This window comes from Hippichthys cyanospilos, chromosome 22, assembly GCF_059441005.1.
Source record: "Hippichthys cyanospilos isolate Australia breed blue-spotted pipefish chromosome 22, RoL_Hcya_1.0, whole genome shotgun sequence".
Lineage (NCBI taxonomy): Eukaryota > Metazoa > Chordata > Actinopteri > Syngnathiformes > Syngnathidae > Hippichthys > Hippichthys cyanospilos.
The window spans coordinates 9384892-9410902 of record NC_142390.1 but is presented as its reverse complement, the minus strand read 5'-3'; the positions used below and the strand labels follow the sequence as shown (position 1 = coordinate 9410902).

The 26011-nt window shown below is 38.4% G+C and overlaps 2 protein-coding genes across 6 annotated transcripts in view; both read right to left on the bottom strand.

The window, feature by feature from the left end:
• The window catches only part of adipor2 (adiponectin receptor 2), a 31812-nt gene extending 10956 nt beyond the window's left edge, over positions 1 to 20856 (bottom strand). The window contains exons 1-2 of the mRNA XM_088406847.1: positions 20721 to 20856; positions 14391 to 14640 (exon numbers count right to left, since the gene is read on the bottom strand). The gene's annotated coding sequence lies outside the window, so the exon portion shown is untranslated. The remainder of the gene's footprint in view (positions 1 to 14390; positions 14641 to 20720) is intronic.
• A 1281-nt stretch (positions 20857 to 22137) lies between these two features.
• The window catches only part of wnt5b (wingless-type MMTV integration site family, member 5b), a 72008-nt gene continuing 68134 nt past the window's right edge, over positions 22138 to 26011 (bottom strand). For all 5 annotated transcript variants that reach the window (XM_088405852.1, XM_088405851.1, XM_088405853.1 and 2 more), the window contains 2 exons: positions 24402 to 24560; positions 22138 to 23738 (listed from right to left, as the gene is read on the bottom strand). In XM_088405852.1, the coding sequence (XP_088261978.1) occupies positions 23439 to 23738; positions 24402 to 24560 (459 nt within the window). In that variant the 3' untranslated portion in view covers positions 22138 to 23438. The remainder of the gene's footprint in view (positions 23739 to 24401; positions 24561 to 26011) is intronic.

Sequence of the window (26011 nt, the reverse complement as noted above, 5' to 3'; positions counted from 1 at the left end):
AGGCTGTGTTTTATTGTACTCTATTGATTGCCCAGATAAGGGCCTCATAAATATCCTCATAAATAAAAGCTTCAAAAATCTGCTTCATTTAATTTCATCAAAGCAATGAAACATAATTGTATTGTATATATATTGTAATGAAGTTAAACTTCAGGTGGCATTGCACAACAGAGCAGTCATGTGGTGCGTCATTTTCGACAGGATGCACTGCAGGAAAAATAAACATTTAATCATGAAGCCTCATTATGTATTCGTAGTGAACTTAATCATTTTGATAGTAGGCTAATATAGCTATTGAAGATACATACAGCATGTGTTGCCTTCATTATAAGGCTTTTAATTTTTTTGCGGCTCCAGACATATTTTTTGTTTTTTTTGGTCCAATATGGTTCTTTCAACATTTTGAGTTGCCGACCCCAGGTCTAATCATGGTAAATTTAATTTAAAAAATGATAGGTATTTTTTGTAAGAAGTTCTTGTTTACCACAATTTACTACATCAATAAAAAGCACCCGGCTGCGACTGCATCCATAACTAAAGCTAATGATATCAACATGTAGCGAGTAAGTTTGAGCAAGTCTGATACAAATACAATGGATGATATTTGAAATTTAAAGTTACTTTCAAATTATTTGACAAATTATTTCAAAATCAAACCGTACCCATCAAGCACTCAGCCACGTATGCAAAATAACTCTTGAGGTCCTACACATTTAAGATTTCCTATCTTTGACATTAAGAATATCGGCTTAACACTTATCAGCGCATGTGCAGGCTTACCCTGAGTATGGATGGCAACACAAGATTTATTAATTACTTTCACCGTCGAGTGGTTAGCATGAGCCTATCAAGTGGCCTCGAGAAGATAAACACGCACAAGAAGAGTCAGGAGGGGTGCAACATGTGTGCTCATGATTAAACCTAGCTCTTAAGTTCCCCAACGGCTGTTTTTGTGTGTGGAGACGAACACAAACAAAAAAAAAATCCGACTGGATTCCCCGTAGACTCATTAATTATGACTAACTGCATCCAACTGAATCGCTAAAGTGCAGTACCAATACAGTACCCATCATTTGTTTGGAAACAACCTCTCAGATGTTTTTTTTTATCTTCATTTTCTCAAAATGTCCTGAATGATGATGATGATGTGGATGATGCTTTATAACCTACAATGATGGGGATTTTGTGTAGTCTCAAGTTAATAGATTGATATTTTCAATACTTAAAGTCTTATTTATGGTGCTTTATGACCTGGAATGATTTATTTTAGTTTCGCCACATGGGTGACCCCGGACGTCAGAATGTTTCGGCGAGGAATCACCGCAGACGTCCCACTTCGTGGCATCCCTCCACCAGCCTACTATACGTCAGGTAATGCAGCAAGCTGGTACCACGTCAGCCAGCCAGCACCCCAACAAGGGTCCTCTCACCCGTCGCCCAGTCCCTTGGCGCACCAGGGATCGAGCCAGCCAACAACAGGCTGGTACGGGCGCTGGTGAGAACGGCTGTGCAGTCCAATTTCGGAGTCCCTGGCCGTCGACCGGGATCTTCCAGCCGGGCGGCCTCATCTACTACCGATGTCCGTCCGGCCTCAGCAGTAGGCCTCCAGCCACCATCATTCAGCCGCCCCTCCGATTCACCATGCCCGCAGGTATGGTCCGAGTATACATCGGAGCGGGTCAGCTGGTGTTGGTGCCGCAGCAGGTTCATGCCAATGCACAGACTGGGACGCAGCCACGACCGGCCGTCCCTCGGAAGCCACTGTGCCTGCCAGCATGCAGGTCAGCACTGCCACTCCGGCTCCTGCTGAACTTCAGAACATCCCTTTGCCAACGCTACCTCATGGTTTTCACGCTGAGCGTCTCACCTACTCCTGTCGCACACACTATATATATTTACATAAAAAGTGAAGTGTTATGAGTCTACGTATCTCCTATATAATACCATGATATTTATTAATATATGGTAATCCAGTTCTAAAAATTTGTTTTTGCCTTTATGCTGGCATTTGCTGTCAGATAAATGTTATAAAGAAAGAATCTATTAGTCCAAGAATTATATAGCTACAGTTGCCGCAAAATTATTGGTTGCGCAAAATTAAAGGCCGAATGCAAAATTTGCCTTGCTTACTTGGTCCCACTCCAAGTAGGGAGGACGGCAGTCCTTCTTGGAAAATCCACCACCTCCAGGAGGACATGGAACATTACACCCAACTAAAACAGTCATGTGACCTCTGTGTGGAACCAGTTGGGCCAATGACGGCAGAGAACAAAGCAAAAACTTGGCACTTCACCCTTGTACACTGTAACACCCACCCCATAAACATGTGACTCACACACACTCTCTCCTTTTGATGCAAAATAATAAAACACAGTTGCCGCCTGCTTAATTCTTAAAAAAAACAAAACGGGGGTTAAGGCTGAACTAGACAACAATAAAAAGCGGCCTTGCTCAATCGAGGGAAGCTTGAAAGCATATAAACAATAATCACAAAAAGTTTCACATGAAAGAGAGGATGTGTAGTCATTTTTTGCACTTGTTGGCTCACATTTGTAAAGTTGATGTCCATGTGATAAGAGAAGATTTTTTTTTTACTATTATTTATGTTCGTTTTTTTTAAGTAGAACTGACACATTAAAAAAATACAAAACTTTCTTCTAAAGTTTTCTTTAAAATGTTCAACCTTTTATGGGGGGGAAATATTATATATCAAAAATACTACTCAAGTGGTGAGTACCTGCACTGGAATCAGTTTGAAAAAAAGTGGTTATCAACCATGTCTGTTTTATTAATTTATTGTATTTTTTCCCATTTTATGTTGCACATCTTTTTCTTTATTGTGTGAAGGTGGAACCTTCACACATATGTTATTGTGCTCGGCCATTTTCTTTATTATTGTGTGAAGGTGGAACCTTCACACATATGTTATTGTGTTCGGCCATTTTCTTTATTATTATTATTATTATTATTATTCTACTTCTGCCTGTTTTTCGACGGGTTTCAGCTCATTCCCAGTTTATCCGATTCACACCGTTCCAATTTCACATTATTCCAGTAAAGCGCCCGAAGGGCGTTTCCATTTTTGGAATTCCAAGTATTCACAGTTTTCCCAGAATTCCCGGTTTTCCACCCCAAAAAGTCCCATTGACTAACATTGGGTCATATTTTGTTTCATTATTACAGCTCTCCCTTTTCATATTTTCAATATTTAACTTATTCATCTCGTTATAGGGATCCTTCCTATCATTCCAGTAATTAATACATTCCAATATTTTCCCATAATTCCATATTTTTCATCCTTCAAATATTCATAATTCATTTCCAATGGGAGGGCTTCCCATTCATTCCCAATGGGAGATTAAACATTTCACATTTTGAGCTTTCCTATTTCATATTCATAACATTTAACTCATACATTTCGCCTGTTGGCTCATTCCCACTATTGTAACAATTAATAATTTTCAATATTTTCCCATAATTACATATTTTTCATGTATAACAACTCATAATTCATTCCCAGTGGCGGACTTAACATTTTTTATTTAAAGCTTCTCCACTTCACACTCACATTAATCAGTTAATACATTCCCCAATTTGAATACTACTCATATTCACACCTTCCAGTAATTCATAACTATTTTCATATTTTTACCCATAATTCCTCATTCCCATTTTCCTCATCCAAAACTTTGTAACCTTCTATCTTGGCCATTCCTGCTCCGATTCCCACCGTTCCAACTTTAATGGATTCCCCCAATTCCCACCATTTCATTTGTGTATCCCCTTTCCTCTTCCCATGATTCAAAAATTACCCACAATTCCACTTTATCAGTTTTTCCCCTCTATCTTTTCCATTCTTTATCCGATTCTGACCATTCCAACTTTAATCAATTCCCCCAATGCCCGCCACTCCATTTTTACCCACAATTCAAAAATTACCCATAATTCCACTTTTTCAGTTTTTCCCTTCTATCTTTGCCATTCTTCATCCGATTCTGACCGTTCCAACTTTCATCAATTCCCCCGATGCCCGCCACTCCATTTTTACCCACAATTCAAAAATTACCCATAATTCCACTTTTTCAGTTTTTCCCTTCTATCTTTGCCATTCTTCATCCAATTGCGACCGTTCCAACTTGAATCAATTCCCCCAATTCCCGCCATTACATGGTGGTATCTATTTTCTTCTTACCTGAATTAAAAAATTACCCACAATTCCACTTTTTCAGTTTTTCCCTTCTATCTTTTCCATTCTTCATCCGATTGTGACCGTTCCAACATTAATCAATTCCCCTGATGCCCGCCACTCCATTTTTACCCACAATTCAAAAATTACCCATAATTCCACTTTTTCAGTTTTTCCCTTCTATCTTTGCCATTCTTCATCCGATTCTGACCGTTCCAACTTTCATCAATTCCCCCGATGCCCGCCACTCCATTTTTACCCACAATTCAAAAATTACCCATAATTCCACTTTTTCAGTTTTTCCCTTCTATCTTTGCCATTCTTCATCCGATTCTGACCGTTCCAACTTTAATCAATTCCCCCAATGCCCGCCACTCCATTTTTACCCACAATTCAAAAATTACCCATAATTCCACTTTTTCAGTTTTTCCCTTCTATCTTCACCATTCTTCATCCGATTTTTACCGTTCTAACTTTAATCCATTCTCCCAATGCCCGCCACTCCATTTTTACTCACAATTCAAAAATTTCCCACAATTCCACTTTTTCAGTTTTTCCCTTCTACCTTTGCCATTCTTCATCCGATTGCGACCGTTCCAAGTTTAATCGATTCATCCAATTCCCCCCATTCAATGGTAGTTTGAATTTTCTTCTTTCCAGAGTTCAAAAATTACCCACAATTCCACTTTTTCAGTTTATCACTTCTATCTTTGTCATTCTTCATCCGATTCGGACCGTTCCAACTTTAATCAATTCCCCCAATTCCCACCATTCCACATCATTCAACACCTTTGCCTTCAGAGGTTACACCTTCACACGCAATTTCTTCAGAAATTGCAAATATTCTAGTTGTGTGAAGGTGGAACCTTCACACATATGTTATTGTGCTCGGCCATTTTCTTTATTATTATTATTATTATTCTTATTCTGCCTGTTTTTCGACGGATTTCAGCTCATTCCCAGTTTATCCGATTCACACCGTTCCAATTTCACATTATTCCAGTTAAGCGCCCGAAGGGCGTTTCCATTTTTGGAATTCCAAGTATTCACAGTTTTCCCAGAATTCCCGGTTTTCCACCCCAAAAAGTCCCATTGACTTACATTGGGTCATTTTTTGTTTCATTATTACAGCTCTCCCTTTTCATATTTTCAATATTTAACTTATTCATCTCGTTATAGGGATCCTTCCTATCATTCCAGTAATTAATACATTCCAATATTTTCCCATAATTCCATATTTTTCATCCTTCAAATATTCATAATTCATTTCCAATGGGAGGGCTTCCCATTCATTCCCAATGGGAGATTAAACATTTTACATTTTGAGCTTTCCTATTTCATATTCATAACATTTATCTCATACATTTCGCCTTATGGCTCATTCCCACCATTGTAACAGTTAATAATTATTAATATTTTCCCATAATTCAATATTTTTCATTTATAACAATTCATAATTCATTCCCAGTGGTGGATTTAACATTTTTTACTTGAAGCTTCTCCACTTCACACTCACATTAATCAGTTAATACATTCCCCAATATCAATACTACTCATATTCACACCTTCCAGTAATTCATAACTATTTTCATATTTTTACCCATAATTCCTCATTCCCATTTTCCTCATCCAAAACTTTGTAACCTTCTATCTTGGCCATTCCTGCTCCGATTCCCACCGTTCCAACTTTAATGGATTCCCCCAATTCCCACCATTTCATTTGTGTATCCCCTTTCCTCTTCCCATGATTCAAAAATTACCCACAATTCCACTTTATCAGTTTTTCCCCTCTATCTTTTCCATTCTTTATCCGATTCTGACCATTCCAACTTTAATCAATTCCCCCAATGCCCGCCACTCCATTTTTACCCACAATTCAAAAATTACCCATAATTCCACTTTTTCAGTTTTTCCCTTCTATCTTTGCCATTCTTCATCCGATTCTGACCGTTCCAACTTTCATCAATTCCCCCGATGCCCGCCACTCCATTTTTACCCACAATTCAAAAATTACCCATAATTCCACTTTTTCAGTTTTTCCCTTCTATCTTTGCCATTCTTCATCCAATTGCGACCGTTCCAACTTGAATCAATTCCCCCAATTCCCGCCATTACATGGTGGTATCTATTTTCTTCTTACCTGAATTAAAAAATTACCCACAATTCCACTTTTTCAGTTTTTCCCTTCTATCTTTTCCATTCTTCATCCGATTGTGACCGTTCCAACATTAATCAATTCCCCTGATGCCCGCCACTCCATTTTTACCCACAATTCAAAAATTACCCATAATTCCACTTTTTCAGTTTTTCCCTTCTATCTTTGCCATTCTTCATCCGATTCTGACCGTTCCAACTTTCATCAATTCCCCCGATGCCCGCCACTCCATTTTTACCCACAATTCAAAAATTACCCATAATTCCACTTTTTCAGTTTTTCCCTTCTATCTTTGCCATTCTTCATCCGATTCTGACCGTTCCAACTTTCATCAATTCCCCCAATGCCCGCCACTCCATTTTTACCCACAATTCAAAAATTACCCATAATTCCACTTTTTCAGTTTTTCCCTTCTATCTTCACCATTCTTCATCCGATTTTTACCGTTCTAACTTTAATCCATTCTCCCAATGCCCGCCACTCCATTTTTACTCACAATTCAAAAATTTCCCACAATTCCACTTTTTCAGTTTTTCCCTTCTACCTTTGCCATTCTTCATCCGATTGCGACCGTTCCAAGTTTAATCGATTCATCCAATTCCCCCCATTCAATGGTAGTTTGAATTTTCTTCTTTCCAGAGTTCAAAAATTACCCACAATTCCACTTTTTTAGTTTATCACTTCTATCTTTGTCATTCTTCATCCGATTCGGACCGTTCCAACTTTAATCAATTCCCCCAATTCCCACCATTCCACATCATTCAACACCTTTGCCTTCAGAGGTTACACCTTCACACGCAATTTCTTCAGAAATTGCAAATATTCTAGTTATTATTATTATTCTTATTCTGCCTGTTTTTCGACGGATTTCAGCTCATTCCCAGTTTATCCGATTCACACCGTTCCAATTTCACATTATTCCAGTAAAGCGCCCGAAGGGCGTTTCCATTTTTGGAATTCCAAGTATTCACAGTTTTCCCAGAATTCCCGGTTTTCCACCCCAAAAAGTCCCATTGACTAACATTGGGTCATATTTTGTTTCATTATTACAGCTCTCCCTTTTCATATTTTCAATATTTAACTTATTCATCTCGTTATAGGGATCCTTCCTATCATTCCAGTAATTAATACATTCCAATATTTTCCCATAATTCCATATTTTTCATCCTTCAAATATTCATAATTCATTTCCAATGGGAGGGCTTCCCATTCATTCCCAATGGGAGATTAAACATTTCACATTTTGAGCTTTCCTATTTCATATTCATAACATTTAACTCATACATTTCGCCTGTTGGCTCATTCCCACTATTGTAACAATTAATAATTTTCAATATTTTCCCATAATTACATATTTTTCATGTATAACAATTCATAATTCATTCCCAGTGGCGGACTTAACATTTTTTATTTAAAGCTTCTCCACTTCACACTCACATTAATCAGTTAATACATTCCCCAATTTGAATACTACTCATATTCACACCTTCCAGTAATTCATAACTATTTTCATATTTTTACCCATAATTCCTCATTCCCATTTTCCTCATCCAAAACTTTGTAACCTTCTATCTTGGCCATTCCTGCTCCGATTCCCACCGTTCCAACTTTAATGGATTCCCCCAATTCCCACCATTTCATTTGTGTATCCCCTTTCCTCTTCCCATGATTCAAAAATTACCCACAATTCCACTTTATCAGTTTTTCCCCTCTATCTTTTCCATTCTTTATCCGATTCTGACCATTCCAACTTTAATCAATTCCCCCAATGCCCGCCACTCCATTTTTACCCACAATTCAAAAATTACCCATAATTCCACTTTTTCAGTTTTTCCCTTCTATCTTTGCCATTCTTCATCCGATTCTGACCGTTCCAACTTTCATCAATTCCCCCGATGCCCGCCACTCCATTTTTACCCACAATTCAAAAATTACCCATAATTCCACTTTTTCAGTTTTTCCCTTCTATCTTTGCCATTCTTCATCCAATTGCGACCGTTCCAACTTGAATCAATTCCCCCAATTCCCGCCATTACATGGTGGTATCTATTTTCTTCTTACCTGAATTAAAAAATTACCCACAATTCCACTTTTTCAGTTTTTCCCTTCTATCTTTTCCATTCTTCATCCGATTGTGACCGTTCCAACATTAATCAATTCCCCTGATGCCCGCCACTCCATTTTTACCCACAATTCAAAAATTACCCATAATTCCACTTTTTCAGTTTTTCCCTTCTATCTTTGCCATTCTTCATCCGATTCTGACCGTTCCAACTTTCATCAATTCCCCCGATGCCCGCCACTCCATTTTTACCCACAATTCAAAAATTACCCATAATTCCACTTTTTCAGTTTTTCCCTTCTATCTTTGCCATTCTTCATCCGATTTTTACCGTTCTAACTTTAATCCATTCTCCCAATGCCCGCCACTCCATTTTTACTCACAATTCAAAAATTTCCCACAATTCCACTTTTTCAGTTTTTCCCTTCTACCTTTGCCATTCTTCATCCGATTGCGACCGTTCCAAGTTTAATCGATTCATCCAATTCCCCCCATTCAATGGTAGTTTGAATTTTCTTCTTTCCAGAGTTCAAAAATTACCCACAATTCCACTTTTTCAGTTTATCACTTCTATCTTTGTCATTCTTCATCCGATTCGGACCGTTCCAACTTTAATCAATTCCCCCAATTCCCACCATTCCACATCATTCAACACCTTTGCCTTCAGAGGTTACACCTTCACACGCAATTTCTTCAGAAATTGCAAATATTCTAGTTATACATAGTACACTCTTTTCATTTATTTGGTTCATTATGGGGTTTCTTTTATTATTTTTTTTTGGTCCTCTTACATATAATTTTATATATATGTGTGTGTGTGTGTATATATATATATATATATATATATATATATATATATATATATATGATCCCTCCTACTTCGCGGTCTCAGTACTTCGCGGGTTTTTCCAGGAACATTTAAAAATATTTCAAAATGGAATGGAATGCACAAAAATGGAAAAAAAAAATGGAAAAAAGCAAAAAAGTACATTATACAGTACTGTATTCATGAAATAACTCAGTAATATTAGTTTATAACTCTGTTAAGCAGTAAAATGCACTATGAATACGGTATTATAACCACTCTCAATTGAACAAAGCTTTATCGCTCTGCCAATTTGAAATGAGTAAGGCCGACCAGTAGCATACCAGCATCTCCGTGAGGAGACGCCGACCAATAGCAGACCAGCATTGTAGCGACGTGTTGCATGGATGCAGTTTGATGGCAATAGTAAATGAGCCCAATTACCTAAAAACGTCAGCAGATGGAGGCATATATATATACAGTCGGCCCCCGGTTTACGAACACCCTCTCTTACGAACATGTCGACTTACGAGCGTGATCCGCATAGTTTTTTGTCCCCCACTTACGCACAGACCATTCGCCTTACGAGCAATCTGACATGCCGGCCATTGGATTTGTTCATATATTTTCGCTTTGCCACGTCATCAAATTCAGTGGTTAAAGCTTGTCACGGGAACGTAAAACGATATTGCTCTTACAATGTCACAGTCACTGTCTCAGTCACGGTCTCACTGACGGTGACTGTCACGGAGATGCTATTGGCCGGCGTCACGTCAATCACAGAAATGCCGATATGCTATTGGCCGAACGCCTTTATCTAGCTTGATGGCACAGCTGGTAGGGACGGAAGGAAGGAGAGAAAATGAGTCAAAAACGGAAGGAAGGAATGTTGTGAAGACTTTGCAAACTTTATCTGTTAGACATGGCTTCTAAAATTGTAAGTGGCGGTGAAGGAAGAAGTAAGAGGATGATGACAATAGAAACCAAGCAGGAGATAATAAAAAAATACGAAGGAGGCGCGTGCATAGTTAACCTTGCTCATGAGTATGGACGGAACCGCTCGGCAATCTTCTAAGGGCAAGACTTTCCTTGCCGGGGGACGGACCTCGCTCGACAACAAAATGGAGAGGCTTTCTTCTATTATGGATTAAAGAGAAGGAAATCGCCGGTGATATGTTTTAGTTTGAGAAAAGTTTTTGTTTAAGAAAATAAATAAATAAATTCTGCGGGTTGGTCTCTGCTCACCTCCATCTCCACTCAGCTCAAGTCACGTCGCCCCAGAGGAAAACGTCATTTATCCTTTGTTTATCCATGCTTGTTATATTAACTGTCCAGTAGATTATGGTACTAATTTTAGATATGTGTGTAAATTCGTCATGGTTTTCACTATGATTTCGCCACGCGTTGCCAATCAATGTGGATGTACAATTGACCTCGCTTTGCCACATTAACGAAAGCATCTGCTCATGCATGACACGGTATCGCTGATATGCTATTGCTCTCACAATGTCACAGTCACTGTTTCAGTCAATGTGTCAGTCACGGTCTCATTCACGGAGATGCTATTGGCCGGCGTCACGTCAATCACAGAAATGCCGATATGCTATTGGCCGAACGCCTTTGTTTAGCTTGATGGCACAGCTGGTCGGGACGGAAGGAAGGAGAGAAAATCAGTCAAAAACAGAAGGAAGGAATGTTGTTAAGACTTTGCAAACTTTATCTGTTAGAAACGGCTTCTAAAATTGCTAGTGGCGGTAAAGGAAGAAGTAAGAGGATGATGACAATAGAAACCAAGCAGGAGATAATAAAAAAATACGAAGGAGGCGCGTGCATAGTTAACCTTGCTCATGAGTATGGACAGAACCGCTCGGCAATCTTCTAAGGGCAAGACTTTCCTTGCCGGAGGACGGACCTCGATCGACAACAAAATGGAGAGGCTTCTTCTATTATGGATTAAAGAGAAGGAAATCGCCGGTGACATGTTCTAGTTTTGAGAAAAGTTCCCGTTTAAGAAAATAAATCAATAAATTCTGCGGGTTGGTCTCTGCTCCCCTCCGCCTCCACCCAGCTCAAGTCACGTCGCCCCAAAGGTAAATGTCATTTTTCCTTTGTATATTTATGTTATTTAATTTAACTGTACAGTAGGTTATGTTACTCATTTTTTATGTGTATAAAGTCGTGATGTTTTTACCTAAGGTTTTTGCACGCGTTGCACGCATTCACGAATTAACATAGCTTTGGATTGCCCGTCATACGAGCAGCTCGAGTTACGAGCGTAGCCGCTGAACGGATTAAGTTCGTAACACGGGGGCCCACTGTATATATATATATATATATATATATATATATATATATATATATATATATATATATATATATATATATATATATATATAATATAATATATATATATATATATATATATATATATATATATATAATATAATTAATATTATATATATATATATATATATATATATATATATATATATATATATATTATATAATATAATATTATATATATACAGTGGTACCTCGGTCCTCGAACGCCTCTATACTCGACCAAATCGGTGCTCGACCAAAAAAATCAAGTAGGTAATGCATCGGACCTCGATCAGATTTTCGGTGCTCGACTAGCCGAGCCTAGCCGAGCCGAGCCGAGCCGACCCGAACGCGCTCCTCGGCCCTTCTCGGCCAGCGGGTAAGCGCCAGTTCAACTCAGACCGCCAGCGGAGTAAGACGTTTGTTCGAGTATTTCTTCCCGGATTTAAACTTTTTCGTGTTGCTCTAGCCCTTAATAATGGGTCCAAAGAAAGACAGTGATAAGGGGAAGGCAAAGAGGAAAACAATGAGGACCACTATTGAACCGAAGAAGGAAATTATAGCAAAATATGAACGCGGTGTACCTCGCGTCGCAGTTAGCTAGCGTCATCATGGAAGGAGTAACTCCCTCCCGTCCTCTCCACATCCATTCCTGTATGCCATCAACCACTCTCCAAAACGTAAGTAAATTATACAAAATGGTTTATAATGCTTTATTTATCTTTATCATGTACTGCTTGTGCACATTTACTTGTGCACACATACTTTCCATTATTTCTTATGGGAAAATTGCTTTCGGTGTTCGAACAAATCGGTGCTCGACCACCACCTCAGAACGGATTATGGTCGAGTACCGAGGTACCACTGTATATATATATATATATATATTACACCGTAAATTCCGGACTATAAGCCGCTACTTTTTTCCAAAACTTTCAACCCTGCGGCTTATTCAGTGATGCGGCCAATTTATGTAATTTTTCTAACGGCCGCTAGGGGCGCTCAAGTAGAAAAGGTAAGATTAAGACCGGTGGAATATATGCGTCGAGGAAGACTGCAACTTCCTGTCTTGTGCATAAATTAAATTAGCGTGAACATACCCTCATCATGGAAAATGCAAAAAGAAAGGCATATGACGCAGGACAAACTCCATTCCAGCTGTGATTCCTGGGGGCACAACGAAGTATTTGCAGCCGCTTGACATTAGTGTGAATCGTGCATTTAAAGTGGCGCTCCGTGTTGAATGGGAGAATTGGATGACCAGCGGCGAGAAATCTTTCACTAAAACTGGCCGCATGCGAAAGGCAACTTTTTCACAAGTGGATCCTGACAGCGTGGGGGAGCGTCAAAAAAATCACCATCACCAACGGATTCCGAAAAGCCGGTCTGCTGCGTGACGGAGAGGAGGGCACAGTGACAGCGAGAGAGAGGCTGAGGGAGTGTGGGACGACGTCTATATAACAGTTTCATTCCGACACTGAGGAAGATGACTTTGATGGCTTCAGTTAAAAGGAGGAAGATGAAGACGGCTTACCGTGATTTTTACCAGTATGTTCTTTTACCAGACCTGTTTTACCAGACCTGTTATACTGTGTTACTAGCGTGTTGCTACCATGCTGCTAGCGTGTTGCTACCATGTTGCTAGCGTGTTGCTACCATGTTGCTACCGTTTTACTGCCCTGTCACAGGCTTCAGTTCAAAGAAGGAAGATGAAGACAGCTTACCATGATTTTTACCAGTATGTTCTTTTACTAGACCTGTTTTACCAGACCTGTTATACTCTGTTACTAGCGTGTTGCTACCATGCTGCTAGCGTGTTGCTACCATGTTGCTACCGTTTTACTGCCCTGTCACAGGCACCGTTTGGGAAGAAAGTTATATTATTATTGTTAAGTTATATTATTAAAACTTTGAAAACTCTCTCTGTGTACCGTCTTTCTTTGTAAATATGTTTACATATTTTAATGTGGGCACATGTGGCTTGTATGCAGGTGCGGCTTGTGTATGTACAAAATCGGTTTTCCTCTAAAATGTAGTGGGTTGCGGCTTATAATCAGGTGCGCTCTATAGTCCGGAAATTACGGCGTATATATATATATATATATATATATATATATATATATATATATATATATATATGTGTGTACACACAGTATGTGTATAAACATATGTATAAAAGTTTAATTTTATATATATTTCATTTATTATACTGTATGTTTTCATTCGTTATTTGTTTGATCCATTTTCTACATTTTGTTTCTTATAGATGCTATAAGTTCACCACACAGTGAAACAGAGAGCAAAAGGGAATAGTGTTAGAGCGAGGGAATACTGTACTTCAGTATATTTCAGTTAAATAGCATAATTGCCTGTGTCATATTTCAATGTTTTTTTTTTTTGGGGGGGGGGGGGGGTATGCTGAATATTTTCATTGATATCATTAAAATAACCTATTATGTTAACAATACATAATCTGTTATATTAACAATGTCCGGAATTGAACAAAAAGACAAATGATCCACTGCAAAAGGTGTGAACAACAAGACACGCGGCCCATTGTAAAATGCATCTGCAAACGGTAAAAAATTCAACAGGTTTCTGGGCAGGGTCCTCTCAGATATCCGTGTTATGTTACAGCAGCCCTGCACAATACATGCGCACAACATGCGGTCTGCTATTGCGTTTCGGCTCAATGATTGTTTGTTTTTGGTTTTACTTTTTTTTTTTTCCCTCTACGCTGGTCCGGCCGAACATATAAAGGCAATTAATTCCAGGTCAACTATGGAGATCAGGCGAAAGCTTGTTGACAAATATGGTGAAAAACATGACGACAATCGGAAAAAAAGTCAAATCTACTCACCCCGTTGTGTGAGTGGAACTTTGCGGTGCTGAGGTGTCCGTTTGAAGAAGAACCTGAGGTGATTTTGGAACGGCCCTTCTCTGCCGTGTGTTCCGCATGGCTGCAAGTTCTGTGTCTCAGCACGAAAGCCGGGCCGCCGGGCCCACTTTCTTCTCCGTCGTCCAGCTTGAAAATGCCGGACCGGACCTCAACCGCAGACGCTTGGACCCGGCGGTTGCTTGGAGCTCACTCGAGATTTTGTGGGATGAAGCTAGAAACACAGGAACACATTTCAAGGTTATTATCCTCAATACAAACAAATAAAAAAAGACTAAAATTGAAAGAAATAAAATAAATTAAAATCTTAAATGAAATGGAAATGAAAATCTTACTCTGATAAACCTCAAATGAACTATAATTACAGCAAAAATATCCTTAGTTTTAATCTTTGTAAATCATTATCAAATGCAAACTTTCAGGGTTCATTTCAAATTATAAGTTTTTTTTTTGCAGGAAAAAATCTATCCAAAATGTATTTAAAAATAGTTTGATTTATAAAGCAGTTATAAATCAATTTCAACGTAAACTTAACATTCATAGCTTGTACATAGCTTGCTTAAATACTACAATTAAGCTGTAACTTTTTTAAACAAGTCATGTAAAAGTAGCCTTCTGCCAATTATTTCACGACTTAGCTGATTTTCAAACTTTCAAAAACCAATCAAATTAATTTGACTTATTCCCCAGCCCAAATGCGTACTAATGATTGATCCACAAATGTGGGTGTTACTTTGACAAACTATTAACCAATCTTGAGAGTTAAAAATCGGTAGCTTAATTTTATGCAGCAATGCTAAAAAACCTTGTCATTTTTTTTTGTTTTTTTTTTTGAGGATTTTTTTGGTGATAAAATTTCCCCAAAAAAACAACACAAAGCTCTTTTGAAAAAGGAAAAATTAAATAAATGAAATAAAAATCTGCTAGAAATGATAAATCCCCATTGAATTCTTAAATCTATGGTAACAAAATAACTCAATTAACCCGTAATAAGCCACAACTGTCAAAGAGGGATAAATACATATTTTGCACTATCATCCTCATATGTTCAGAATGTGAGTTGATTCCTATATTAGTGCTCAACTATCACTGCTTTTTGCACTATAACTGATGTTTATTGCCTACTTCACTATTTGCTCTATTGTGTGGAAAATAAGCACTGTAAGTAGAGTTACAATGCATATCACAATAAATCTCTTAAAAAAATCATATGCAAACAAGCTAATTGTTAGCCAGGTTAGCCCAACTCCAACGCCACTCACCAGGTCAGGCACTTTTTAAAGCCACGCATAATCAAAGTCAGAGTTATTTTAAACACTTTGTAGCATATTTTCCGCACTATAAGGCGCACCGGATTATAAAGCGCACCCTCAATTAAAACGTTTTGCCTGTATAAGGCACAACGCATTATAAGGCGCAATAGTAGAAGCAGTCAAACTTTATTAGATTACAAACCAGCTTTCTGACAATTCCATTCACTCCCAAAATGAATAAACAACTGTCTTATGTTTTATTTTATTAGTATTATCTTTTAACAGCAAGGTATAACATGTAGTGCAACATTTATATCAGGGAACTTTTCCTCCAGTGCAATCACAATATAGTAATACTCAAAGTAATAACAATAACTCAAATAATACTCTAAACTCTCAACAGCATAATAACTCAATATGACGAACCTTGTTCAACTGTAAATACACAAAAGAAACAGGTAAAGCTTACTTTATCAGTTCAATCCCCATCTACGAATCCCAATCTCAATATAAATCCATATATAAGGCGCACCATCAGCTTTTTAAAAAAAATTAAGGCTTTTAGGTGCGCCTTGTAGTGCGGAAAATATGGTACTTACTTAGAATTACTACAAAAAAATGAAATCACTTAGGATGAAAAGTATTTTTGGGGGAGTCATGGGTCCTTATTAGCCGAAGAAACAAAAGACAAGAGGCACTTGTGAACAAGTCTAAATAATTCCTAAGCTAACTGCATTGCAAGAGCCACAGAAAGCGTGAACCGGCTCCGGGTTCATCCCAAAGCCATTAATACTATGATCGTCCTGAAGCTATTGATGCTATTGAGCGGTTTCATTGATTACACACCGATCAATAGCGGCAATAAGAGTGATAGCATGTATGAGACTCTAGGTGTAATACACCTGAACAATCTGGTTTATTGTTTTCCTTTTGCTTACAGGATAGTGTCCGGACACAAAATAACTAGAGCAAGAAAAGCAAATGACTCATTGCACTTGGGTGGTGACACATTAGGTTTAGAGAAGGAAGATTTTACTCTTGTTGAGAAGAGAAAAACAAGTAGGACAAAGGGCGAGTCTGGTCGAACTGGTCTGTGAACTTACCCTTACATAGAATATACTGGGAAAATGACCAGTCAGAACTCTTGCGTCTATATTTATTGCGGTGCTTATCTGATGTAAACTGAAGATACTGTACTTCAAAAAGCTGATAGTTGTGACAACACATTCTGCACTTTAAACATTGGACTGGCTGTTATTTTTTTGCCTTGACGTTACAAAAAGAAGAAACACAGTACTTTCCGGACTATAAACCGCACCAGAATATAAGCCGCAGCAGCCAAAAAAAAAAAAAAAAATACAGCTTTCGCCATGGATAAGCTGCACTGGACTATAAGCCGCAGGTCATAACATCAGATATTTATGGTGGTGTATGAAAGTTTAACATTTTTGTTTTTTTGTATTTTTTTTTTAATTGCCTACCAGCTGCAACATACTCTTTTGCAACATACTCTCTTTAACAGACTGAACATGCCTGTATGTTTAGTCCCAACATTATATTTATAGAAAATTGATCGATATTACGTACATATCACCAACAGAATAGTGCAGTTAAATAGCAGTTCAAACTTGAAGACGAGACTTAGAAAGCATTCTGTCTCCCAATGTTTAATTGATAGATTAATTTAGTCAACAGTGCACACACAGCACATAAATAATATATACAATCATATTATAAATACAAACATATATACTGTATACCTTATATCAAATTTATACGTCACAAACTTTTATACAAGATATTGTTCAATTTAGACATCTTTTTAAAAATATTTTTAATAGTATATTTTAAACCTTTTTGAGCACAGCTCAACACACATCTTCACATCTTTTGAGTTCTATTTCCTAGTTGTTTCATTAACTGATTCTTTGAACAGATACATGCATTTGCTTGACCGGTGGGAAAAAAAAATGGCAGATAAGCCACACTGGACTATGAGCCGCAGGGTTCAAATCATGAGGAAAAAGTCACGGCTTATAGTCCGAAAAATACGGTAATCAATAGGTCCAAATATGAATCCTCTCATCCTTTATTTTGACTTGTTGCTATTTTGCATTTTCATTTCGATTGGCACCCATTTTGGTAATTCCTTTCCCAAGTCTCATCTCAGCTTACAAACCATAATTTCATACAACAAAAGATTGACATTGATGCATGAATTTATATTTAGGAAATATTTTACTATGTCTAATGCATTGATGGATATGTTATCTGTCTGAGTTTGAAATGACAGACTGTGATTGAATGCGCCACATACCCCGATTTCTGTTTAGTACCCAGTTATTTCAAATCGCTTAGCGATAAAAAGGAAAAAAAAAAATATAAATACACGGCCATTCATTTTGCAAACCCTCAGAGCCATTTCAGAATCCAACATACACTTCCTAGAGGTTATTAAGTCATATCATAAACAATAAAAAAGAGCTCTACTGAATGTTGTGCCCTAGAATAGTATGCTACATGTGGCAACAAATCCTGGCGCATCTTTGACAAGATGTTTTATTTTTCCTCCCTCAAAGCCACAGGGTGGTAATTCAAAGGTGGTCAGTGTTCTCTTGACGATAAAAATAGTGCGCTTTGATGACAAGGGAGCCTAAAGCTACATTCTATATTAGGATATCAGCGCTGTCAAAAATACAGAAACACTAACACATCTGATTATTCTGTTTTATTAAAAATACAGGGAAAAAAGGTGCTTCTGCTTTTCCCTTGAGCTCTACATTGGACTTTTGTGCACATGTTTTTTTGGTTTGGTTTGTTGATTTGGGACTCATCAAAAACTTTTGTGGCTCAATTTTTTTTCCTTTGACAAATAATCCAAATTAATGACAGTCCTCAAAGCTACCAAATAATGGATAATAGAACTTCAACCTTAGTGAAACATTGATATGAGAACATTTGTTCTTCAACCACCCAAAAAAAACTCAACAATGACATTGCCGGTTCCCTGAAGGGGATGTTAAAAATGCCAAATGCATTTGAACACACCATGAAATATCCATGTGCTAATCTCATGCGAGACAAGACAAATTGGGCGTGTTTGTGTGCACCACGGACAAAAGTTCGAGATGAACAGACTATCGGCTGGCCAGGTTATTAAATATTGACAATGTGACTTCATGCTTGGCAAGAATCGGAGCAGAAAAAAATAAAAACAAGGAAAGGGTACACACGGAACAGGCATTAACCGCTGCAAGACCAATACTAGAAATTAGTCATAATTCATTTTACTTGGTAAAATATCTCTATACTGCTCACACTGACTTAAGTAAAGTTGGCAAGATATTGGCAGATTTGGACTTTCGCGATCAATACCTCTTAGACAAAACGTCGTCGAAACACCAAAGTTGCCTTTATGCCTCCTTCGTAACACGGACTACCAGCTACAATGTCAAAAAAAGACATTTGTAAAATATTTAAATCGTTTCTTTCGGTGAAAAGACGCAATTGATCTCTATGAGCAGCAGAGGCTGGGCGAGTGCGCAAGGGACCGTCTGCAAATTACTCGATGAGGAGGGGGAAAAAAAAACAATAACGCCACAATTTGTGATTATGAATTCAACGAACACATCAAAGACATTAACATAATCATATTGGGACAGTGCTTTTGGATAAAAAAAAAAGCGTTTAAGAATTTATTAGAAAACCAGCAGTTGTAGCATAATTGGGAGTACTTCATTGATGTTGTAGTGATTTAGGAGTGTTTACCCCAACTCAAAAAGGGGAGCCTGTGATTCATTTTGAGGGTATAAATGATTAATAAGCATTTAAAAAAAATCCCCCAAATTTATCAAAATAATTTATTTAAAAAACGAGTGTTGTAGTGTGATCATGAAAATGTCATGAATGTGCCCAGTGATTTTGGACTCCTTATATTAAACAATATCGGAGCTATAGATGAATATTCAGTTTATTAATGATTTTTAAGTACAAAAATTGTCCAAAATTAAACCAACGCTTTTTTACCCAAAAGCACTGTCCCAATATGATTATGTTAATGTCTTTGATGTGTTCGTTGAATTCATAATCACAAATTGTGGCGTTATTTTTTTTTTTCCCCCTCCTCATCGAGTAATTTGCAGACGGTCACTTGCGCACTCGCCCAGCCTCTGCTGCTCATAGAGATCAATTGCGTCTTTTCACCGAAAGAAACGGTTTAAATATTTTACAAATGTATTTTTTTGACATTGTAGCTGATAGTCCGTGTTACGAAGGGGGCTTAAAGGAACTTTGGCGTTTCGACGACGTTTTGTCTGAGAGGTATTGATCGCAAAAGTCCGAATCTGCCAATATCTTGCCAACTTTACCTCAGTCTCACACTGCAGGGTTGCTATGCTGTTGTGATACACCATCATTGCAAAAAGGCCTGAACATTCATGAGAAACTGGAAAAAGAATCGACATGAGCCTTGGCATGAAAAGGGAGACAAACAAAAGCCTCGAAAGTCCAGACAAGCTCCAGTTTTTGACAGCCACGCTGCACTTTGGGCTGCATACTTTTTTGGCACACAAAGGAGCGTCCCATGTCGGCATTACGTCAAGCCTTAATGTAAACGTCATGCTGTGTGTCATGCGGGACGCCCGGGTCTAGTCGAAAGGCTCGGGCAATTGAAAATAAAACATACAAAGAAAAATAGAAAAGAAAAAAAACAGGCAAGTCGAGGGGCAGCCTGTTGGTTTGTTTACACCGAGCTAGCCAGCAGAGCTAGTTCGCTAACCACAAAAAAACTCCACAATTACTGCAACATCTATTCTGACAGCTTACTTCGCTTAAAACTCAATATTAAATCAATACAAACTGACCAAAACCTGAATTATTAACAAAAAAAGCCGTTATCGGTGGCGAGCGCCTGTTTTGTTATGACAGCCCATCTCCCGACGCTGTGCTAACAGCTAGCACTCGTAAAGTACCAAAATGAGACAAAGTATGCAAAATATCTTACAACGCGACATCTTAATAACCCAAATTTGTATTGTCTTACCTAGTCCCGACGTGTTCAGGTGAATTTCCTTAGTGGTGAGGCACAGTTCGCCGGAGTTGTAATCGTGGATCCGCTTCACGCCACTCTCTGTTCTCTCTTGAGCCAGACCACACTCTGAAACCTCTAGTGTGCTTGGGGGCGTGGTGAACATGTGACGCAACACTCACGAGAGGGAGGTAGCCAATCATTTGGAGTGTAATCGGAGGCGAGGGGTCCAATCGTTGTCTACCCGGAAATGAAACTGACGAAATTTCTTTTGTAGTTTTCATTCAATAATTCGCTCATGAATGAGAGAAAAACGAAGTGAAAAGTGTGACGTGTTACACGACTCAACAGCTGTCTTGCCAGAGGAAAAAAAAAATCACTTTAATTTTCTTTGCTTATTTTATATTTATCAGGCTCGCAACAACATATATAGACGCAAATATAACCCAGTTCCACCAAAAGTACACAAAACATGTTTCTTTAAAGGGGAAATCGAGTAAAAAAAATATCTTTACAATAACATAGTCTGTACGGCCCACTAGTCTCCAAATTGAATTCAGATTGCAATGATGCTTGTGCCATATGAATAAAGCAGCAAAACTCAACAGCATCTCAGGGCATGGCCATTTTACTAGTTGCTTTTGAGAAACTGTTGATAGCAAGTGTCAAAATGGCTGCCCTTTCAGATGGGAGGGGGAGTAGATTTTACTGTCTAATTCTTATGCCACAAGCACAATGTTAATCATCAGAATGTCCTGGTTTAACTCGATGGGTGGCATTGAACATTATTGTCAAGAAAACTTTTCCTTCCCATTTGAGTGTCCAATGACTCTCAAATTCTTTCATTAGGTTATATTTTATGATTGAAATATGCTTTTTAATACCCAAGGAGTTCAGTTTAAATCAAAGAAATACTACATCATCCTGGCCACAGATTCTCACAACCACAACTGGATTACTTGTCGTCAACCTCAGCCTGGGTGTGTTCACATCCCCAGGTGCGCCCACCCAGTGGGCTGCCTGACTGTGATTGCATGGTGGTGTAAATAGATGTATTCTGATGAGCATGTCTGGTTGTTTAGTTTCGTCCGTCAGGTTGATCTGGTCCAACACTAAAACAGGTATAACCGTGCTAGCAAGTTATTTTCAAATTTAATCTAAGTCAATTTGGCATTTAACTGTAGATAAGAGTTAGTTATCAGAAATCATATCTAATCTCAGGTACCCTAATTTATTTCATAACTGCATTTCCCCGACCTTTGTTCCTTTGTGTAACAATAAATTGTGATTCTGTGTTGTGTGGCTTGCCTCATGAAATGTTTAATTTTGATCCACTTGTCATGGCGAGTTGCTTCCATGACTATTTCATTAATGGGCATTATATATATATATATATATTCTAATTTTAAGCTATTTATTTCAGCCAAAAGGTTGTGTCAGTCCCTTTTTTGACCCAATTTGGATTATTTTTGAGCCAACTGCTTTTTGAGCTCTGATTTTCGAGTTCTGATTTCGAATTTGTTTCATCATATACTTCAAATCAGTGTCACGATAACAAATGTTGCATTTAGGTTCAGCATTTCAGCCACCTAAAGAGAAAACATGAAAAGAAACACATGCTCACGTTGAGCGTGCAATCCAATTAGTGGTAAATAGCCAAAAGTAATGGGATTACTCCTGAGGTCATACACTCGACAAGAAACAAGGCATTATTTTCCAAAGACTAATTTATCAAAAGAATCGGTATAAAACATACAAAACAGGAAATGAAAACAGTAATAAAATATATACTTGCTCTTCTGGTCTAATCTTCTTTTTACTCATTCAATGCCAAGGACGTTTTTTGGAGTGTTTTTAAGAGTAAAGACATTCAATCCCAGATACTTAAGTATCATTTATATTCTTAAGTAACTGGAAATTAATCTCCTTAATGTACTTAAGAATCGATTTAATACTTAGGTAACTGGGCTTCAATATGTGGACTCTTAAAAAACGTCAAATTACGTCCCTGGCATTGAATGAGTTAAGTAGCTCATAATAAATTGCAGTCCCTTCTATTCATTTTGGCGTTCATCCCCCCACCCCAGTCGACTTGATTGAATTATTATCTACCGATTCTTTTCCAGCTAAGGCCGGCACAATCTATTTTGGGAGCACCAGAAGGATCCGAAGGAAGACGTCTCGGTCAAGCTCGCTTGATAGTTCATTTGCATTCACGGGTGCCGAGGAGCGGCGGTGTCATCAATCTCGCTAATGGAGCTTTTTAGCCCTCGCCCGTTTCCCCTCCCGTGAAGGTCACGCCCGGTTGAGGCAAGATGGCCACGACCGGGCGAAGCCTCGTTAACCGTGCTGGCTTTTCTACCGGTTACACGGAGACAAATGGACTGTTTAATGGAGTGTCCCCCTTTTTGGTAATAGTATTTCTACGCCTTGTGGAATGACTCCTTCCTTGGTTTCGGGAACTCGCGGACGCACGTTCGTCCTCACTCAGAATCAAAGTGTCTCTTTTAAACAGTCTACGTATTATTTAGGTGTTTATTTATCCACTGGAGTCACATGTAATGCGTGTCCCGTCCCGTCCTTTCAGTTGGCCCTCTGGGTTTAGGTCAGGAAAGCAGGAAATGACTCGAAACGGTGTCCAAATGGTTAAGCGGATGCGCCTCGCAGTTCTGATGATCTAGGTTGGAATTTAGGCTGCTTGGTTGAACCACTTGGACCACGCCCCCCAGGACATTATTTGCAGACGAACTGGTCGACCAGCGATGTGCAACGCTTGCATTTGACGTAGCAGCACCAGTGGAACTTGCAGTGGCAGCGTTCGTGCTTGTAAATCTTGAACTGGTCGTAGCCACGGCCACAGCACATCAGCTCGCAGCCGTCCATGCCCTCCGACGTCTTGTTGCACAGGCGTCCACGGGTGCCCAACGAGCCGGTGGTCTCGTTGTGGAGGCAGTAGTCCGGGCTGGGGTCGATGTAGACCAGGTCTTCTGGGGTCGGCGGGTTGAAGCGTTTGTCTACTTGCTCAAGTTTGCCCTGGGTCGGACAAAAAATGTATGATTAGTGTTGAAATTTGGATTTAGGATTTTGCCTTGTCAACAATCTCCACTGAAAGGTGGAGGTGATGCATTCATCACTGCATACGTCACTAAAATGCTGGTCTGCTTTTGGTCAGTGTCATGGCGTCACTAAGATGCTTTTCTGCTATTGGACCCTTTCAAGTGAAATTTCAAAGGGTCTAAGTTTTAATAAATGAGACCCAAAATAGCTTTGGACTGGTTAAGGAGTACTTGAATGAAAATATATTTCACATGGGTGAATCAAGAAGAAACAGAATCACCAACACATTTTCAACATAAACCTGACACGGTCTGATTGTTAGAATACCGCATAAATACAACAGTAACATGCCTGATTGTGTGTACTAGTGGAGCGTGCCCTCTGCTGTCGAGTGAAGTAGCAGTTCAAACTTAAAATCAATATTTCAATAGCATCTTTTTTTTTGTCTCCCTTTCTATCAGGAAAATTGCCCTCTGGTGGCTGGTTAAAAAAGAAAACAAAACCAAAACAACCCACTATAAACCACATTGTTCAAAGCGTGAGTATGTATGGTGATGAAATAAATATCATGCATATTCAATCTAACATTAATCAAGTTTGATCGATTTATTTATTTTCTACACATGCTGGTGGAGTTACCCTGCGTCCGATGCGCATGGCGGCGGCACTGTCGTACTTCTCCTTGAGGAACTCGCCCACGCGGCGGAAGTCGGCCAGCTGTAACCAGCACGTTTTCAGGCTACACGAACCCGAGACGCCGTGACACTTGCAGGCTACGTTGGCAAGGTTGTACACTGCCTGGAAAAATATGAAAACCATGACATTTCAACTGTGTCACGGATTTGAGATGAGAAACTCGAAAATTTAAGTCACAAGGAAAGTTGGCACCTTTACTTTGACTGCTAAATGCTGCACTCTTGTGGAGTTAATGCGTAACTGCAGTGTTCCAGATGATTGAATTCAAGTCACTCTAAAAGTGTACACACACATATATATATATATATATATATATATATATATATATATATATATATACATACATGTTATATGTATATGTTATACATACATATACATACATATATATATATATATATATACATATATATATATATATATATATATATATATATATATGCATATATATATATATATATATATATATATGCATATATATATATATATATATATATATATATATATATATATATATATATATATATATATATATATATATATATATATATATATATATATATATATATATATATATATATATATATACAGTGGGCCCCCGGGTTACGAACTTAATCCGTTCAGCGGCTACGCTCGTATCTCGAAATGCTCGTATGGCGGGCAATCCAAACCCATGTTAATTCGTGAAAGCGTGCAACGCGCCGAAGCCTTAGGTAAAAACGACACATTGTATACATTTATTAAAATTGAGTGACATAATCTGCTGTACACTTGCATTATATAATTAATACAATGGATAAATAGCTTTTACCTTTGAAAAGACGAGACTTGAGCTGGGTGTAAGCAGAGTGGGGCAGAGTCCAACGCTCAAAGTTAACATGACGATAGATATGCTATTGGTCTTACAGTGTTACAGTAACTCTTTTAGTCAGGGTGCAAATCACGCAGATACTAAAACATCATCCTCTTATTTCTTTCTTTACCGCTGCTAGTAATTTTAGAAGCTATGTCTAACAGATAAAGTTTGCAAAGTCTTCACAACATTCCGTTTTTCACTAATTTTCTCTCCTTCCTTCCATCCTGTCCCATCAAGCTAGATAAAGGCGTTCGGCCAATAGCATATCGGCATTTCTGTGATTGACGCCGGCCAATAGCATCTCCGTGAGTGAGACCGGGTGACCTTAATCGACCAATAGCATATTCGCATCTCCGTGACTGACTGATAATTATTCGCACTTTTTTTTTTAAACGGTTGGAATGTATTGACAATTAATTAAAAAAAAAACACACATTTAAACCAATGACAATTCTTTGTCCTGCAATCGGCACATTTAATTTCATGTCAGCTGTTTTTCCCTTTAGCTGTACAAACACTACACTTAAATGGTAATATATTTAGACACCGTGAGTGAGACAGTCAGTGTGACGTTGTAAGACCAATAGCGTTCACGTTACTGCCACAAGTATCTACTGATGATTGATGATGTCGCTACTGTTGATTTTATTGACGCAATTAAACGTGAACATTTCTACATACTCAATGGCCGGCATGTCGA